Raw genomic sequence first — 15,727 nt, 5'->3', positions numbered from 1 at the left:
GAAGTGGCCTAGAAGTTATAGTTTTGAAATAAGCAAAATTCTTAGAAACACCAGAAACAGCCTCGGTCTGAAGGCGAGGCCCCATCTCACACAGACTTAGTAACATCTAGATGGAGCATTTAACAGGGGATCTCCTGCTTTTAATCTCTGAGTTCTTCCCATGACCAAACACACGCGCTCGTTCTAAAGTTCGTCATGGTAGAAATATGCAGCGGCGGACATGCGATCCCTGAGGGCGACATTCCAGGGAAAACGGCTCTGAAAGGACAGTTGGTAACCTTTGCTCCAGATCACTGACCTGTGTTTTGGATACAGTGCAGAAGTGGCCTTCTGACTCGTTGCTTCTTCACAATGAAATTCCCCCCCTTTGGCCCAGGGATGGGGGTGGTATTAGGGCGACTTTGACCAGAAGGCTCACGTGTCTTCCCACTGAACTGTCCCCCTCCATGTGCCTGCCCCTCTGCTCAGCCTCCCTGCCTCTGGGGGCTTTTGTTTGGAGGGTTGGAGGCCAATGAGGTGATTCATGGGCTCATGTATGCATCTGACAAATATGGACTCACCTGGGCACCTGGGCACCTGGGCCAGGACCCAGAACTAGAGGTGCTGCAGGGAACAGAGCAGACCTGTGGCCCTTTCTCTTCTCTTTTTTTTTTTTTAAATATGTTTTTATTGATTTTAGAGCAGTAGTTCTCAACCTTCTGGCCCTTTACATACAGTTCCTCATGGTGTGACCCAACCATAAAATTATTTCCGTGGCTACTTCATCACTGTCATGTTGCTACTGTGATGAATCGTCATGTAAATATCTGATATGCAGGATGGTCTTAGGCGACCCCTGTGAAAGGGCCGTCCGACCGCCAAAGGGGTCGCGACCCACAGGTTGAGAACCGCTGTTTTAGCGAGAGAGGAAGGGAGAAGGAGAGACAGAGAGAGAAACATCCATGTGAGAGAAACATTGATTGGTGGCCTCCTGCACGCCCCGTACTGGGGATGGAGCCAGCACCCCGGGCATGTGCCCCGACCGGGAATTGAACCGGCGACCTTTCGGCGCACAGGACCGTGCTCAACCACTGAGCCACACCAGCCAGGATGGCCCTGAGCCTGGATATGTGGTCTCTCTGGTTACTGATCAGTAGTCCGGGTCCCGTGTGGTTCAGAAATGGAGCTGCTGCTGGGATGGCTGTCATGATTCGTGCTGGGAACCGGCGTTTGGCTTCCCCAGGGCAGTTTTGTTGTGTGCGATATTTTGGTACCGTGTGGAGGTGGCTGTCTGGGCAGCTGGCATTGCCAAGCACTGAGGCCTCAGGCAGCTGGACTGACGGGCCTCGATCTGCACGTGGGGCCCAACCCCAGCAATGCCAAGGCCTCCTCTGGCTCCTCCCCTCCAGCCTCAGCCACTTCCCCCTGGACGACTCCACCCTGGCTGTACTCGTGCAAGGACTGAGCCACATGACCCGCCTGCAGAGCCTCTGGTGAGTGTCCCAGCGGCCCCATGGGCGTGAGTGGGAGGATTCGATCTCCAGCTCCACAGGGACCACTGGCCCAGGATGCACTGAGCCCCTGACCTTGGGACATTCCGGCATCCTGCCAGCTGCTGCCACTGCCCTTGCCTTTCAATGCCACCAGCTCCCTCCCGGCTACAAAAGTGGCCTGAGGGGTGGGGGCCAAGTCCCAGAACAACCAGCCCTCCGTGTGCACAAACTCTTCCTGCATCTGGTTCCCTGGGTCCGGTTCGCCTAGAGCAGCGGTTCTCAACCTGTGGCTCGCGACCCCTTTGGCGGTCGAACGACCCTTTCACAGGGGTCGCCTAAGACCATCCTGCATATCAGATATTTACATGACGATTCATCACAGTAGCAACATGACAGTGATGAAGTAGCCACGAAAATAATGTTATGGTTGGGTCACACCATGAGGAACTGTATGTAAAGGGCCAGAAGGTTGAGAACCACTGGCCTAGATTCTGCGTGTCTAACCAGCTCCCTCGAGGTACTTCTTCTGGGGCCCCAGACCACACTGAATAGTGAAGGTCTAGACCAGCGAGTTCAACCTTTTCCATCGCGTGTCACACACAGACGAATTACTAACATTCTGTGGCACACCAAAAAAAAATGTTGATGTGACCAAAAAAAGTGTATAATTTTTAAAAATATGTTGTTATTGATTGTAGAGAGAAAGGAAGGGAGAGGGATAGCGAGATAGAAACATCACTGATCGCCTGCCTCCTGCACACCCCCCTACTGGGGGGTCGAGCCTGCAACCCGGGCATGAGCCCCAACCAGGAGTCAAACCGGTAACCTCTTGGTTCATGGGGCGACGCTCCACCACTGAGCCGCGCCCATTGAGCAAGGGTATAATTTTGATTCATTCACACCAGACAGATGTTATTGTGTTGGCTGTTGTCATTTTTTTTTTTTTTTTTGGCAATCTAACAGAAAAGAAGCCAGTGCCCTTGACTACATAGTCAGGTATGGCCTGTTCTTGTATGTGCCCTGACTGGGATTGAACCCACACCCCTGGCATATCAGGACGATGCTCTAGCCGACGGAGCTACCTGGCCAGGGCGGGTGCTGCGTGTTAAGCACTCCTGCGGCATACGTGTTGAAAATCTCTGGCCTAGACTCAGATCTGGTGACCTTGACAGTGTCCCCTGCGGCCCTGGCCACTTTGATAAACAAATATCACGCGCTCTTTCCATGTGATATTTCAAAATACAAAACACGATGACTAAAAACAAACCTAAGCCCTGGCTGGTTTGGCTCAGTGGACAGAGCGTCGGCCTGCAGACTGAAGGGTCCCAGGTTTGATTCCAATCACGGGCACTTACCAAGCTTGCGGGCTTGATCCCCGGGAGAGGGCGCGCAGGAGGCAGCCAATCAGTAATTCTCTCTCATCATTGATGTTTCTATCTCTCTCTCTTTCCCTCTCCCTTCCTCTCTGAAATCAATACAATTATATTTTAAAAACACACACACACACACCCAAGCATGACACCAGGCATTGCTTTGTTCTTACCCCCGTCCATGCCCCGCGCCCCCCACCCCCACCCCCTACCCCCCACCCTCCACCCCCCAGCACTGCAGAGCGCTAGGAAATGAGGTCAGAGGGTTTGGGGAGCAGAGCATGTGGGAGCAGGCCATTTCCCCCATAATTTAAGGGAAGGCAGATGGCTAATTTTAATTTGCAAAAGAAAACAACCCTCAGACAAATAGCTAGTGTGAGGCTCAGTTTGCATAGGCTGCGTTTAATTTTTTCCCACTCCCAGGGGCAGGGCTCAGGCAGGGCTCAGAAAAGACACTCGACGGGTTTGAGGATAAGCCACCATTTGCACGGATTAGCAGAAGATGCCTGGGGAAACTGCCTGAGTGTGGAACCCACATGAACTTGGCACTCGGCGGGGCTGGCTGGAGATCCCTGATGTGGGGCTGAGGCCAAGTCGGCTCAGACCAGGACATGTGGCCTCAGCCGCCAGGCCCGCAGTCCTGGGCTGGCATTTCCGCCTGGCCGGGGCTGGCATTTCCGCCTGGGCTGGCATTTCCGCCTGGGGGGGCTTGAAACCAGCCCCGGCTCCTCCCCGGGCCTCTGTCTTCTCCCCCGGACACTGGGTACAGTCATGCCCACCTGGCCCAGCCTTCCTCCCGAAGCCGGATGGCTGGCCTGTGAGTCCCTAGACGTGTAAAGGCTTCACAAGCTGTAGAGTCCGTAGCACAGCCCCTGCCGAGGCCTTCACTCCTGACGATGGCCTCCTGGCCTGTTCCCTGCTTCCCCAGCCTGAGTGGGGACGACATTGGTGACGTCGGCTGCTCCCGCCTTGCCAAGGCCCTCAAAGCCGCCACCAGCTTGGAGGAGCTGGGGTGAGTTGCCTGTCCCCGCCCCCGGCCCCAGAACACGTTGGCGGGGGGGAGATGACAAAAGCAAGAGGCTCCTTGAAGACACTCCTCACATATTGGTGACACTAGTCCCCTCGCCCCCTCCTGCGCGGCGTAACCCCAGCCGTAGGGCCCGGGAAACCCAATGGTTAGGATGTGAGCGTGTTGATGGCAGCAGGAGGCAGCGAGGGCAGACATCAGGCAGGACGTCGTAAACACGGGATACGAGCTTGGAGTCGTCACCCAACATAGTGGGAGGGCCTTTATCAGTGAGCCTAGGCCTTCCTCCAGACGTTAGCCTCCTCCTGGTCTGGGATGGGGATGGGGATGGGAACCTACCAGCTGGGGGGCAGGCGGATGCTTCCCGTTCTGCTGTTTTTCTCTCCAAGCTTGAGCCACAACCAGATTGGAGACGCGGGTGCCCAGCACTTGGCTGCTGTCCTGCCCGGGCTGCCTGAGCTCCGGAGGGTAGAGTGAGTGGCCAGCCCTCCCCACAGGGGCCCTCGGGGGCTGCCCCATGGTCTGAGGAGGCCCTGGCTTCTGCCTCAGGCTGAACTTCAGCCTCAGTGCCCAGCCAGTGGCGCTGAGCTACCTCCCGGCCTTGCTCACGTTGGGACCTCGAGCAGCCCAGCCCCTGCCCCTCTCCGGGCCTTTCTGCCCCACCGGGCTGGGAGGGTGTGCCGTGGGGATGCTGTCTCTTAGGGCCCCAGGAGATGGGGGGGTGGAGGAGGAAATGGGGGGTCCGAGGGTCTGATGTCTGCCCCCCTCCCTCCACAGCCTCTCAGCGAATGGCATCTGCCCGGCTGGGGGAGTGCAGTTGGTGGAGTCCCTCGCCCTTTGCAAGCACCTGGAGGAGCTGATGTGAGTGTGTGCCCAGGGGGACTGGCCTCCGCCCTCTGTGTCCCCAAGGCCCACCTGGCCCTCATCTCCCCTGGGAGGTACAAGGCCGGGGTCTGAGGCAGCCAGCCAGGTGCTCAGCCTCATCCCTTCTCTTCCTCCAGGCTCGGCTGCAATGCCCTGGGGGACCCCACAGCCCTGGGGCTGGCCCGGGCGCTGCCCCCGCACCTGAGAGTCCTGCAGTGAGTGTCCCCGCCTGTGGTGTGTGCCGGGCTAGTGGGCGGGGCTCCCCCATGAGTGCTTGGGGGTCAGGGTCCTCGTCCCTTGAGCTGCCCTGCCTTTGGGCAAACTGGCATGTACTGGGCTGGCTGCCCACTCTCCCGCCTGCTCTCCCCCGCCTCTGGAGTCTGGGGAGCCTAGCCCAGGCTCAGCCACTGCCCCTGTGTGCCCATGGCCGGGCCCTGCCCCTCTGAGTCTGTTTCCTCATCTGCAAAAGAGTTACAAGGCTCCTGAGCGCATCTCTGAGGGTGAGCCAGGACGTGTCAGCAGAGGGCCGTGCGGGAGAAGAGCGTCCAGCCGCACGGCCCAGCACTCTAGTGTGTGTCCACGGTCTCACTGAGCCTCGCAGCGGCCCTGGGGGGCTGGGGCTTTATTTGCTACATTTCCAGGCAGCAGAACTGCAAGCAGGAGAGGGGTGGAGAGCTTACCTTCCTAACACATGGAGCCAGGCCTTGAACTTGTGATCTCAGACTCCAAAGCCAGGGTCCTTGATACGTCCTGGGTCCTGTGTGGCTGGGGATGGCTGTTACCCAGAGACCATCTGAGGTCTGGCGGCATAGCCTGAGACAAGGCTGTGAGAGGGGGATCCAGCCCCCCAGCCCCCACATGGTTCCCCAAGACTCCCCTTCCCCCTCCCCTTTCCCCAGCCTGCGGTCCAGCCGTCTGAGCCCAGAGGCGGCGCTGAGCCTGGGCCGGGCCCTGGACGGATGCCCGCATTTGGAAGAGATCAGGTGAGTGGGCGCCGTGGAGCCTGGGCACGGGGACGGGAGGGGGCGTCAGGGGGCTCCTCTCACAGTGTCTCTGCCCCTCAGCTTGGCAGAGAACACCCTGGCCAGACAGGTCCCCCACTTCCATCAGGGGCTCCCGCGGCTGAGGCAGATAGAGTAAGTAGCCCCCGGACTCCCTGGAGCTGGGTGGGAGGGCGGGGGCAGCCCTCTCTGACACCTGGGAAGGCCTTTTTTTTTTTTTTAATGTTTTTATTGATTTGAGAGAGAGAGGAAGGGAGAGGGAGAGAGAGAGAGAGAGAGAGAGAGAGAGAGAGAGAGAGAGAGAGAGAGAGATACATCGATGAGAGAGACATCGTTCTGCTGCCTCCTGCACGCCCCGTCCTGGGGATCGAGCCTGCAACCCGGGCATGTGCCCTGACTGGGAATCGAGCTGGTGACCCCTCGGCTCATGGGTCGATGCTCAACCACTGAGCCACACCAGCTGGGCGGGAAAGCCTTTGAAGCGACAGAGGCCTCAGGTCCGGGGGAGCCTGGGACCAAAGGGGGCACTTTTCTAAGACTCCCCCGTGCCCCGGCCCCTGGCTACTCCGCTCCCTCCTGCTCCGGGCACAGCAGGGGGAAGGGGCTGGGGAGCTGCCCGACTCAGACACCTCCATCCCGTCCCGCTCTTTCCCCAGCCTGGTTTCCTGTGAGATCGACGACCAGGCTGCCAAGCTCCTCGCTGCCAGCTTCATGCTCTGCCCGGCCCTGGAAGAAATCCTGTGAGTGTGGGCACCGGGGCGTGGCCCTGGCCTGCTGGGGCAGGGAACTGCTCCCTTCCCCCCAGAGCCCTCCGGCGGCTAAGTGGGAAGATCATTCTCGCTCAGTTCTCCTCTGGAGGCAGTTTTCACACGTGAGCTGCGAGTGGCACAGGTGGGCCCTGTGTCCACGGCCTCGCGTGCCTGTGTCCCCGCCTGTGAGTGGCGGGAGGGGAGGTGGACCAGCCGGTCCCTAGAGGCTCTTTGCCCCGATCTTCCCTTTGGGAGGTGCCTGGCCTGGCTTATGGGACCTTGATTTATAAACCACCTGTTGGCAGTGAAGAGGAGCTGAAGCCGGCAGGCCCCCCACCTGCCCACCGGCCTTGCCCCCACCACCACCCCCTTGGCAATCAGAGGCGTTCAAACCTTGCCCGGCTGGTGTGGCTCAGTGGTAGAGCGTCGACCTATGAACCAGGAGGTCACGGTTCGATTCCCGGTCAGGGCACAGGCCTGGGTTTCAGGCTCCATCCCCAGTGTGGGGCGTGCAGGAGGCAGCCGATCCATGATTCTCTCTCACTATTGATGTTTCTATCTCCCTCTCCCCCTCCCTCTCCCTTCCCCTCTGAAATCAATTATAAATGTGTGTGTGTGTGTGTGCGTGCGTGCGTGTGTAGAAAAATAGGCAACAGATAATAACACAAGAGGTGCATGGATGTGACAAAAGTCACGATGGAGCACACGCATGCTGGGAGTTTGGACCATTACAAACCAAGTGTACTGGACTCTGGGGACAGCCAGGTCCGGATCTGCCTGGGTTCTGAAGGATGACCAGCCTGGGAACGGGTTTGGGGGGAGGAGCCACCTGTGCCCTGAGAAGTCTTCAGGGAGGGCACACGGCGCCCATCAGGGACTCTGGAGCCTGTCGGCCCAGCCCTCCCCCTCCCTGCTCTCCAGATGCCGACCGGGGCCCCTGTCCTGCAGGTTGTCCTGGAACCTGCTTGGGGACGAGGCGGCTGCCGAACTGGCCCAGGTCCTGCCTCGGATGCAGCGGCTGAAGAGTGTGGAGTAAGAGGGGCCCATCCTGGGAAGCCAGGGGGGCGGGCGGGCCAGAGGGGACCTCCGTCCTGGGTGAGCCCAGAGGCCATGGATCAGGCCTCTGCCTCCAGGAAGCCCTCCTTGCCTAGCCCTAGCCTAACCCTAACCCCTAATCCCTTAACCCTTAACGCTTAGCCCTTAAACCTTACCCTCACCTTCACCTTTGACCCCTGACCATCGACCACCTGACCTTTAGACTTTGACCCTTGGCCTTTGACCCCTGACTTTTACCCCTGACCCTTGACCCTAACACTTGACAGCCCTAACAACCCTAACCCTAACCTTAGACCCTAATCCAGCCGTGGGCAAACTACGGCCCGTTTGAAATGAATAAAACTATTGAAAAAGAAGACCGTACTCTTTTATGTAATGATGTTTACTTTGAATTTATATTAGTTCACACAAATACTCCATCCATGCTTTTGTTCCGGCCCTCTGGTCCAGTTTAAGAACCCATTGTGGCCCTCGAGTCAAAAAGTTTGCCCACCCCTGGGCTAGTCCCTTGATGCTAGAACTTGACCCCTGACCACTGACCTTTGCCCCATTGATCTTTGACCTTTACCCCCTGAACTTTGACCAGTGACCCTGACATTTGACCTGTGATCCATGGCCTTTGACTCATGACCTTTGACACCTGACCTTTGACCATAACCCTCAACAGCCCTAACAACCATAACCTTAACCCTAGTCCCTTGACCCTAGATCCTTAACCATTGACCCTGGACCCCTGACCTTTGACTCTTGACCCCTCATCTTTGACCATTAACCTTTGACCCTTGACCGTCTGTCTCTCCCCTTCCTCCGCTGTGCCTCGGGAAGTCTGGAGAAGAATCGGATCACAGCGGACGGAGCCTGGCTCCTGGCTGAAGGGCTGGCGCGGGGCTCTGGCATCCAAGTCATCCGGTAATGGACGTGCTGGGGCCAGGACGGTGGTGGGAGGCCTCACCGACCTCCAGTGTAAGGGGACCCGGCTGGGGATTGTCAGGGAGACTTGGCCACTCCACCAGGAAGCTGGCCACAAGTAACCCCGTCAGGTTCCATCTCTGCCGTCCCCACTTGTGCGACTGCATCAGTGATTCGACCTCCCCCAGCCTCACCCCCCCCCCCCCCTCCCCCCCCCCCCCCCGTCTATACGATGGGGCTATGACCGCATTCGCGCGGAGCTGCCGGGGGACCCGATGGTGGGAGAAGGCACTGAGCACAGCTCTGGCTCATGGCCAGCACTCGCTGTGGGGGCTTTAACCAGAGGCACCGCGTCCGGTTGGGTGTGTAGGCTGTGCCCTGCGCAGGGGCCTCGCCTCTCAGGCACCATGCACCCCGCGGGCACGCTAGCCGGCTGGCAGACAACAGTGAGGCGTTCTGTCCTACGAAAACCACTAGGTCGTGAGCATTTCAGATGATGCAGGTAAAGTGCCTTTAGGAAGGGAGCTTGAACCCCAGCCAGTCGGGCTCCGTGGACAGCCTCAGCCTGAGGACTGAAGGGTCCCGGGTTCGGTTCCGGTCCAGGGCACGCACCTCGGTTGCAAGATTGACCCCTGGCCCTGGTCAGGGCACGTGCGGGAGGCAACCAGCCGACGTGTCTCTCCCGTAGATGTCCCTCCCTCTGTCTCTCCCCGTCCCTTCCCTTCTCTAAAAGTCAATGGAAAGATGCCCTCGGGTGAGGATCAACAACAGAAAGGGGAGCTTTCCCTTGCTTGGCGGGTGTCACATGAGCCGGGATCACCAGCTCTCTGGCAGGAAGACGAGTGGAAGTCGGGGTGGGGGTGGCGAGCACCTTCTCCCTGGGGGGCCCTGCGGGTCTAACACCTGCCTCTGCCGGGCGTCTCTGGACACAGCTCTCCCCCTGCGGCCTCGCTCTCCCGTCTGCGGGTAGGACGGAGGGCAGAGACGAGAGGACGGTGCTGAGTGCCCGTCTCTGTGTCCCGCAGCCTCTGGAATAACCACATCCCCCCAGACGCGGCCCAGCGTCTGCAGAGCCAGGAGCCCCGGCTGGACTTCGCCTTCTTCCCCAACGAGCGGCAGGCCCCTCGGGGGACTTGATGGCCCCCTCACACCCTTTGGATCCAGCCCAGTGATGCCAACGTGCGCCCGCCTGGATTGAGGCTCAGGAAGAGCCTCAGCAGGCGCCCCTGTCCCCTGCCCCAGGAGGGAGGGCCACGCGTGTCCTGCTACAGTCTTCAGGGAGGACTTTCAGGAGCCTGGTGTGGCCAACGGACCACCTTGCATCACACGTGACATGCATGACCGGGAGGGACGTGTGGCCTAATGAGGGTGTCGTGATGTGATGCATGACACAGGAGGTCACACGTGGCAGAGTTCCACGTGACATTGCATGGAACCTGCAGGGTGGCCTGTGGGTCAGTGGTCAGGGGTCCTAGCCCCACACATGATAGGACACATGATTGGTGGTTCGTAGAAGACACATGACCAATGTCCATGTCATAGGACACGTGGCTGGCCCGATGCCCGCAGGCTGGTCCAGGAGCTAATTTATTACTTTTTACAAACCAGGTGTGTATTTATAGATTGCACTTCCAGAGCAGCTAAGCCACGGCCTGTCTTCCACTCGGGACTGGGGCGAGGGGAGTGTCTGAGCACTGACCGGCCCCGTGAACCAAGCCAGGGGCTCAGCCGCGAGTCTTCAGGATGAGCCTCAGTTCCCCCATCAGTAAACTGGTGACCCGTCCCCTTAAGTGCTGACCTGCGATGACTGTGGGCCCAGGTCCACCTGTGGATGGAGGGGGCCCAGTGTCCGGTGTGAGGGACAAAGCCAGGTCTGAGCTAACGAGGCAAGGCCATGGGTCCAGCCACTACCTCAGCGGGACCCGGTGGGCTCCCAGGGGCCGCATGTGCTAACAGTGTTCCTGTTACTCCCAAGAGGGCGCCAGGATGGCCCTGCTACCCTCGAAGCCACGTGTGACCAATAAATGTGATGGCTTCTGGGCCTCTAGTCTGAGTCGGATGTGTCCCAGCGCCTCCCCGAAGTCAGCCGTGGCTCAGCCCCTGCCCCGGGGCCCGGAGAGCAGAGTAGACCACGGGGACGAGCCCTGGCCCGGGAGTCAGGGGTCAAGTCTGTGCTCTGTCTGCATGTGGTCATACGATCGTGGGCAAGTCGCCTCCTCTCGCCAGACCTCACCTGCCCCGTGAGGGTGTTACAGAAGCTCCACGTGTCAGCAACCTTCTTTGTTTGACTTGCATTCTATTTAAACTCTTTTCTGAATTCATTGCCAATATTTAGAGTCGGGAACTTGTATATCAAAATGCAGACTTTCAACTTGTCTTAGGGGCTAGTCCAGCATTCTCAGCAAAGGAGAGAGCGAGAGAGGAAAATTGGTTGCCTCCCGCACATGCCCCGATGGGGTGGGGGTGGGGTGATAGTGAAGTGGTGGTGGAGGTCTAACCTGCAACTCAGGTATGTGCCCTGGACCGGGAATTGAACCCATGACCTTCTGGTGTGCAGGGCGGTGCTCTAACCACTGAGCGCTCCTTTAGCTGTGACACATATCCCTCTGTTTTCTGCAGTCCCATCCACTCTCCAATGACCCTCCCTCCCGTTCGCTGCTTGTCTGGTTCTTGTTAGAGCCTGGAAACTTCTGGCTTAGAGGGTTTCCACAGGCAGGTGGTACATTAGAAACATGTCTTTGAAAGTCGGACGGGCATCGAATGGACTATGGTGTGACCCCAAAGCCGGGGCTATTTCTGTACAGAAGTTAGTAATAGTCCCTGACCCCGGGACCTTTGGAGGGGTCAGGGAAGCAAGGTATGCAAAGTCCCTAGTATGAAGAGGTAGCTTACATGCTAGTAACATCCCCCTTTTAGGGTTCAGTATCATGTGAGAGGAAGAGATGCTTGAAATGATAGGAGAACAGCACCCCCTCCCGGTCACCTGTGGATCTCAGAGGAGCCTTCCTCAAAAGCGGCAACGCATTGTGAAAAGCTGGCAGGGAAAGTGCAGTTACGGCTGAGCACCACTAGAGGGCAGGCTGGCCCAGGTTTCTGAGATCACTTCTTTGCCATTTAGACCCAGAAGGGAGTTGGATGCGGGCGTTGCCCCCAGCCTGGTAGTGGCTCACCTGGAAGGCTCAGCCCTGATCTTTGCCAACCTCCACATTGTCCTTTACCCCCTGCTGAGTGTGAGGAGAAAGTCCTCTGGCCGAGTGCCAAACACACCCTGTGCAGCGACACCCTAATGGGGTCAGGGTCAGGGCACACCGGGCACCAAGTTAGGCCACCAGCCTAGTCATGGGAAAGGGAGTGGGCAGATCGAAGATCCAAGAAGTTTACCTGGAAACTTTGAGCCCAAAATTCCATCTCCCCTTCCTAGGAAATGATGCCAAGGTGACCTTGGGCCCTCAGGGTGCACCTTCATGCCAAGGGAGTTGTGCTGCCTTCAGTGCTTGCCCGAGACTGGAGGGTGAGCCCCTCAACGCCTGCCCATGCCGTGCCCAGCCGGCGTGGCTCAGTGGTTGAGCATAAACCTACGAACCAGGAGGTCATGGTTTGATTCCCAGTCAGGGCACATGCCCGGATTACGGGCTGCATCCCCAGTGTGGGGCCTGCAGGAGGCAGCCAATCAGTGATTCTCTCTCATCGTTAATGTTTTTCTCTCCCTCTCCCTTCCTCTCTGAAATCAATCAAAATCTTATTTATATATTGAATTTTATTTTTTATCTTTATTGTTGAAAGTATTACATAGGTCCTTTCCCCCCCCCCCCCCATTAATCGCCTCCAGCCCACTCCCATTCCCCCCACCCAGGCAATGAAAAAATATATATTTTTAAAAAGCCTGCCGATGCCTTGACGGGAAGCCCCGGCTGAAGAAGGAACAGCTCCAGCGGGAGTGCCAGGCCAGGGGAAAGGCACAGGCAGCACCCGGAGCTCAGGGGCGTGCTCTTCACCTGTTGCTCATGCGTTTTACTTCCCTCTCTCCTTCTTTCCCTTCCGTCTCTGCCCAGGCTCTCAGCTCCGAGACCCTTTCAGCAGCCGCCCGGAGAAGTCCCAGTGTTGTCAGCCTCAGGTCGGCGGGCTCTCCCCTTGTTCATTTTATTAAGAACCTGCCTCTCCTGCCGCCTGCCTGCTTGGAGGGCTGGACTCTTTCTTTTCTTTTGTTGCTTAAAATATATTTTTATTGATTTCAGAGAGGAAGGGAGAGAGAGAGAGAGAGAGAAAAACTTCAATGATAAGAGGGAATCTTTGATCGGCTGCCTCCTGCACACCCCCTGCTGGGGATCGAGCATGTAACCCTGTCATGTGCCCTGACTGGGAATCAAACAGTGACCTGCTGGCTCATACCTTTGAGACTTTTCTCCCCTACTCCTCCCCCAGCCCCCAACCCCCACCCCAGTTTTACCGAGATATAATCAACACACACACTGTAAGTTTAGGGAACAACATGGTTATGTTGTAGGCAGCAGGAAGGTGTCTGACCAGTGGGGTCAGACCAAACCTGGGTTCAGCAACCTGGGTACTTGGGCTCTGGCTAGGAGAGAATTCAAAGTCTCTAGACTCTAGAGACCCAACCTGTAAGAGAACATCTGAGGGGTAAGTTACAAGGTAGAAGAAGTAATTCCTGGAAGAAATGGGCTTGGCGAACAAGTTCCAGAGGTAAAGGAAGGGCCCCTGGAGCTTGGGGGCGAGGAAGCGAATGGTAAGGTGCCGGCCGGGGAGGGAGGGGAAAGAGGAAGGGAAGGAGGGAGAGGGAAGGGTGTGCTCCCTGGAGGGAGAACACATGGCTCCTCCATCCTAAGGGTCTTAAGGGCGGAGTCTTTAGGGGCGGTCCCAGGGGGAGGCCTTGATAGGATATTCAGCAGCTGGCCAGGTGGACCCATTCAGGGTGGTGGTCTCCACTGATTGGTTGGCTGGCACCAGGGCAGCTGGGCCTGAGGTCAGCCATGGCTGTTTTTGTTGATTATCTGAGCCTGGAGCTGAAAACCAACTGTAATCTCCAGGGAGGAATGGTCAGGGGGTCCCAACCGAGATTGCAAGGTCAGAGATATGCAAGGGGAGGAAAGGACCCCGGGGGCGAGGTCCCCCCTACATTTGTCCTTTGCTTTCTGCCCTGGTGACCTCTGCACCTGGCCCATCGTCCTTGCTCTGCTCATGTCTGTCTAACTGCCCACAGCATCCCCCCGCAAGGATCCTGGCTCTGAAATCTCTCTGAGAAAAGGGGCATCGGGGTCTTTTGTAGCTGCTTCCTGCTGAAAGGGGGGGCATTTTATTTCAGAGCCAAGAGATCCTTGCTCTCTGTCGGAGGGACAGTGGGGCCTGGGCATGGAAGGGGGTGGCGATGGCGTCTAGAGGTGGTATTCCCTCGGTCCGAGTAGGCTTGCAACCTGGTAGAGACCAGCTGTGTTATAAATCTTAGTGTTATTGGGGAGTCGATTTACATTTTGGGGAGGAGATTCTCCTGCCTGAGGATTGATTGACAGCACCAGGCCAGGGGTCGTTATTCGATGCAGCTGGTCCTAGGTCAGCCCTGGTTGGTTTGGTTGCTTACCTGGGACTGGAGCTAAAAGACAACTGAGGCTTAGATGTTATCTCTGGGCCTTTCCATCTGGGTGACCTTCTGGACCTGGCCCATCGTCCTGGCTCTGCGCGCGTGTGTCTAACTGCCTATAGCGGTTTGACGTCCGTGCATTGTGAAATGATTCTCACAAGAAGTTTAGTCGACATGTTGTAGGCAGCGGGAGGCCTCAATAGAACATTCAGCAGCTTTCCAGGTGAGTCCTTTCAGGGTGGTGGTCTCCGCTGACTGATTGGCCGGCACCGGGGCCTGAGGTCAGCCCTGGCTGGTTTTGTTGCTTCTCGGGGCCCGGAGCTGAAATACAGCTGCAGCCTAGATGTTATCTCCAGGGAGGAACGGTCAGGGGGTCCCAACCGCATGGCCAGTGATGTGCTAGGGGAGGAAAGGTCACCTAGGGTCAAGGTCCCGCCTCACATTTGCCCTTAGCTTCCTGCCCTGGTGACTCTTTTTTTTAAAAAATATATTTTATTGATTTTTTACAGAGAGGAATAGAGAGTTAGAAACATCGATGAGAGAGAAACATTGATCAGCTGCCTCCTGCACACCCCCCACTGGGGATGTGCCCACAACCAAGGTACATGCCCTTGACGGGAATCGAACCTGGGACCCTTCAGTCCACAAGCCGACGCTCTATCCACTGAGCCAAACTGGTCAGGGCCCTGATGACCTTCTGTATGTGTCCTTGCTCTGCTTATATCTGTCCAACTGCCTACAACAGACATCCATCATCTCACATACACACAGAAATAAAAGGAAACATGTTTTTTTCCTTGAGATGAAAAGTCTTAGGATCTACACTCTCTTAACTTTCAAACGTCGAGGCTCTTACTCCCACACGTGCAGCCCCAGCTTCCACATCTGTACAGTGAGGAGATGAGCAAAATGAGGCAGGGCACAAGGACCCACTTTCTCCAGCTCAAAGCCGACCTTCTGGTTCACCCTGCACTCCCTCCGGGAGGGTCTGACTCCTGTCGCCTGCCTCGCCTGGTTATAGTTGTGTAGTGCTTCACTATCTGTGGTTTCCTCTAGTCTCGACCCTTCCCCACAATTTCAGCAACAATCTCCCCGTTTCACAGATGAGCCCAGAGAGGAGCCTCACCTGCCCAAGGTCGCACAGCCAGTATTCATGGAGCTCAGATTCCAACCCTGGAGGGAGAAGGAAAGGAGGATGTTGGGATGGTCCAGGCTGGGGATTGAACTGGTTTGTGGGTCTGTGTGATCAGAGAGCAGGGTGCTGGGCAAGGTGGGAGGGCTGTGCACCCTTCCAGGCCCTGCTTCTGCCCCCAGCCCCACCCCTGAATGGCTAAGGCCAGGCCTCCGGGTGGCGGCCCCAGACACAGCTGGACACACCCTTGGGACACATCCGGAGCTTCCTGGAAAAGACCTCGCAGTGGCTGGTTTGGTAAAGCTCTTCCCGGGGCTGGGCTGAGCTGAGGAAGTTTCCAGGCCAGCGGTCGTGCTTGCATCCCCGCCCCCACCCATGTGTCTCCCAGCCCTGGGAGCTCAAGTCCTTCCTCACGTGGCCCTTGGCAGCCACGCCTTGTTCCTTATCCCACACGGGCCGAGCCTGACCTGGCTGCCCAGGAGCCGACCTCTGCCCAGAGGAGAAAGTCACAGCAGAGGAGCCTTCAGAAGAGAACAAAGGCCCAGTGGGGTCCC

The 15,727-nt window shown here is 57.5% G+C and overlaps 1 protein-coding gene across 9 annotated transcripts in view; it reads left to right on the top strand.

Annotated features, from left to right (window-relative positions):
- NLRC5 (NLR family CARD domain containing 5) overlaps window positions 1-10,489 on the top strand; it is a 76,486-nt gene extending 65,997 nt beyond the window's left edge. For 4 of the 9 annotated variants that reach the window (XM_036345427.1, XM_036345429.1, XM_036345423.1 and 1 more), the window contains 11 exons: window positions 1,389-1,472; window positions 3,771-3,854; window positions 4,223-4,342; window positions 4,647-4,730; window positions 4,871-4,948; window positions 5,633-5,716; window positions 5,798-5,869; window positions 6,391-6,474; window positions 7,432-7,515; window positions 8,365-8,448; window positions 9,474-10,489. In XM_036345427.1, coding sequence (XP_036201320.1) covers window positions 1,389-1,472; window positions 3,771-3,854; window positions 4,223-4,342; window positions 4,647-4,730; window positions 4,871-4,948; window positions 5,633-5,716; window positions 5,798-5,869; window positions 6,391-6,474; window positions 7,432-7,515; window positions 8,365-8,448; window positions 9,474-9,585 — 970 coding nt within the window. In that variant the 3' untranslated portion in view covers window positions 9,586-10,489. The remainder of the gene's footprint in view (window positions 1-1,388; window positions 1,473-3,770; window positions 3,855-4,222; window positions 4,343-4,646; window positions 4,731-4,870; window positions 4,949-5,632; window positions 5,717-5,797; window positions 5,870-6,390; window positions 6,475-7,431; window positions 7,516-8,364; window positions 8,449-9,473) is intronic. The other 5 variants (XM_036345425.1, XM_036345424.1, XM_036345430.1 and 2 more) reach the window with 4 other exon arrangements.
- The last annotated feature ends 5,238 nt before the right edge of the window (window positions 10,490-15,727 follow it).

Source organism: Myotis myotis, unplaced genomic scaffold (genome assembly GCF_014108235.1).
Source record: "Myotis myotis isolate mMyoMyo1 unplaced genomic scaffold, mMyoMyo1.p scaffold_m19_p_19, whole genome shotgun sequence".
Taxonomy (NCBI): domain Eukaryota; kingdom Metazoa; phylum Chordata; class Mammalia; order Chiroptera; family Vespertilionidae; genus Myotis; species Myotis myotis.
Note: the sequence above shows the minus strand (reverse complement) of the source record. Positions and strands in the feature narration are given on the sequence as shown.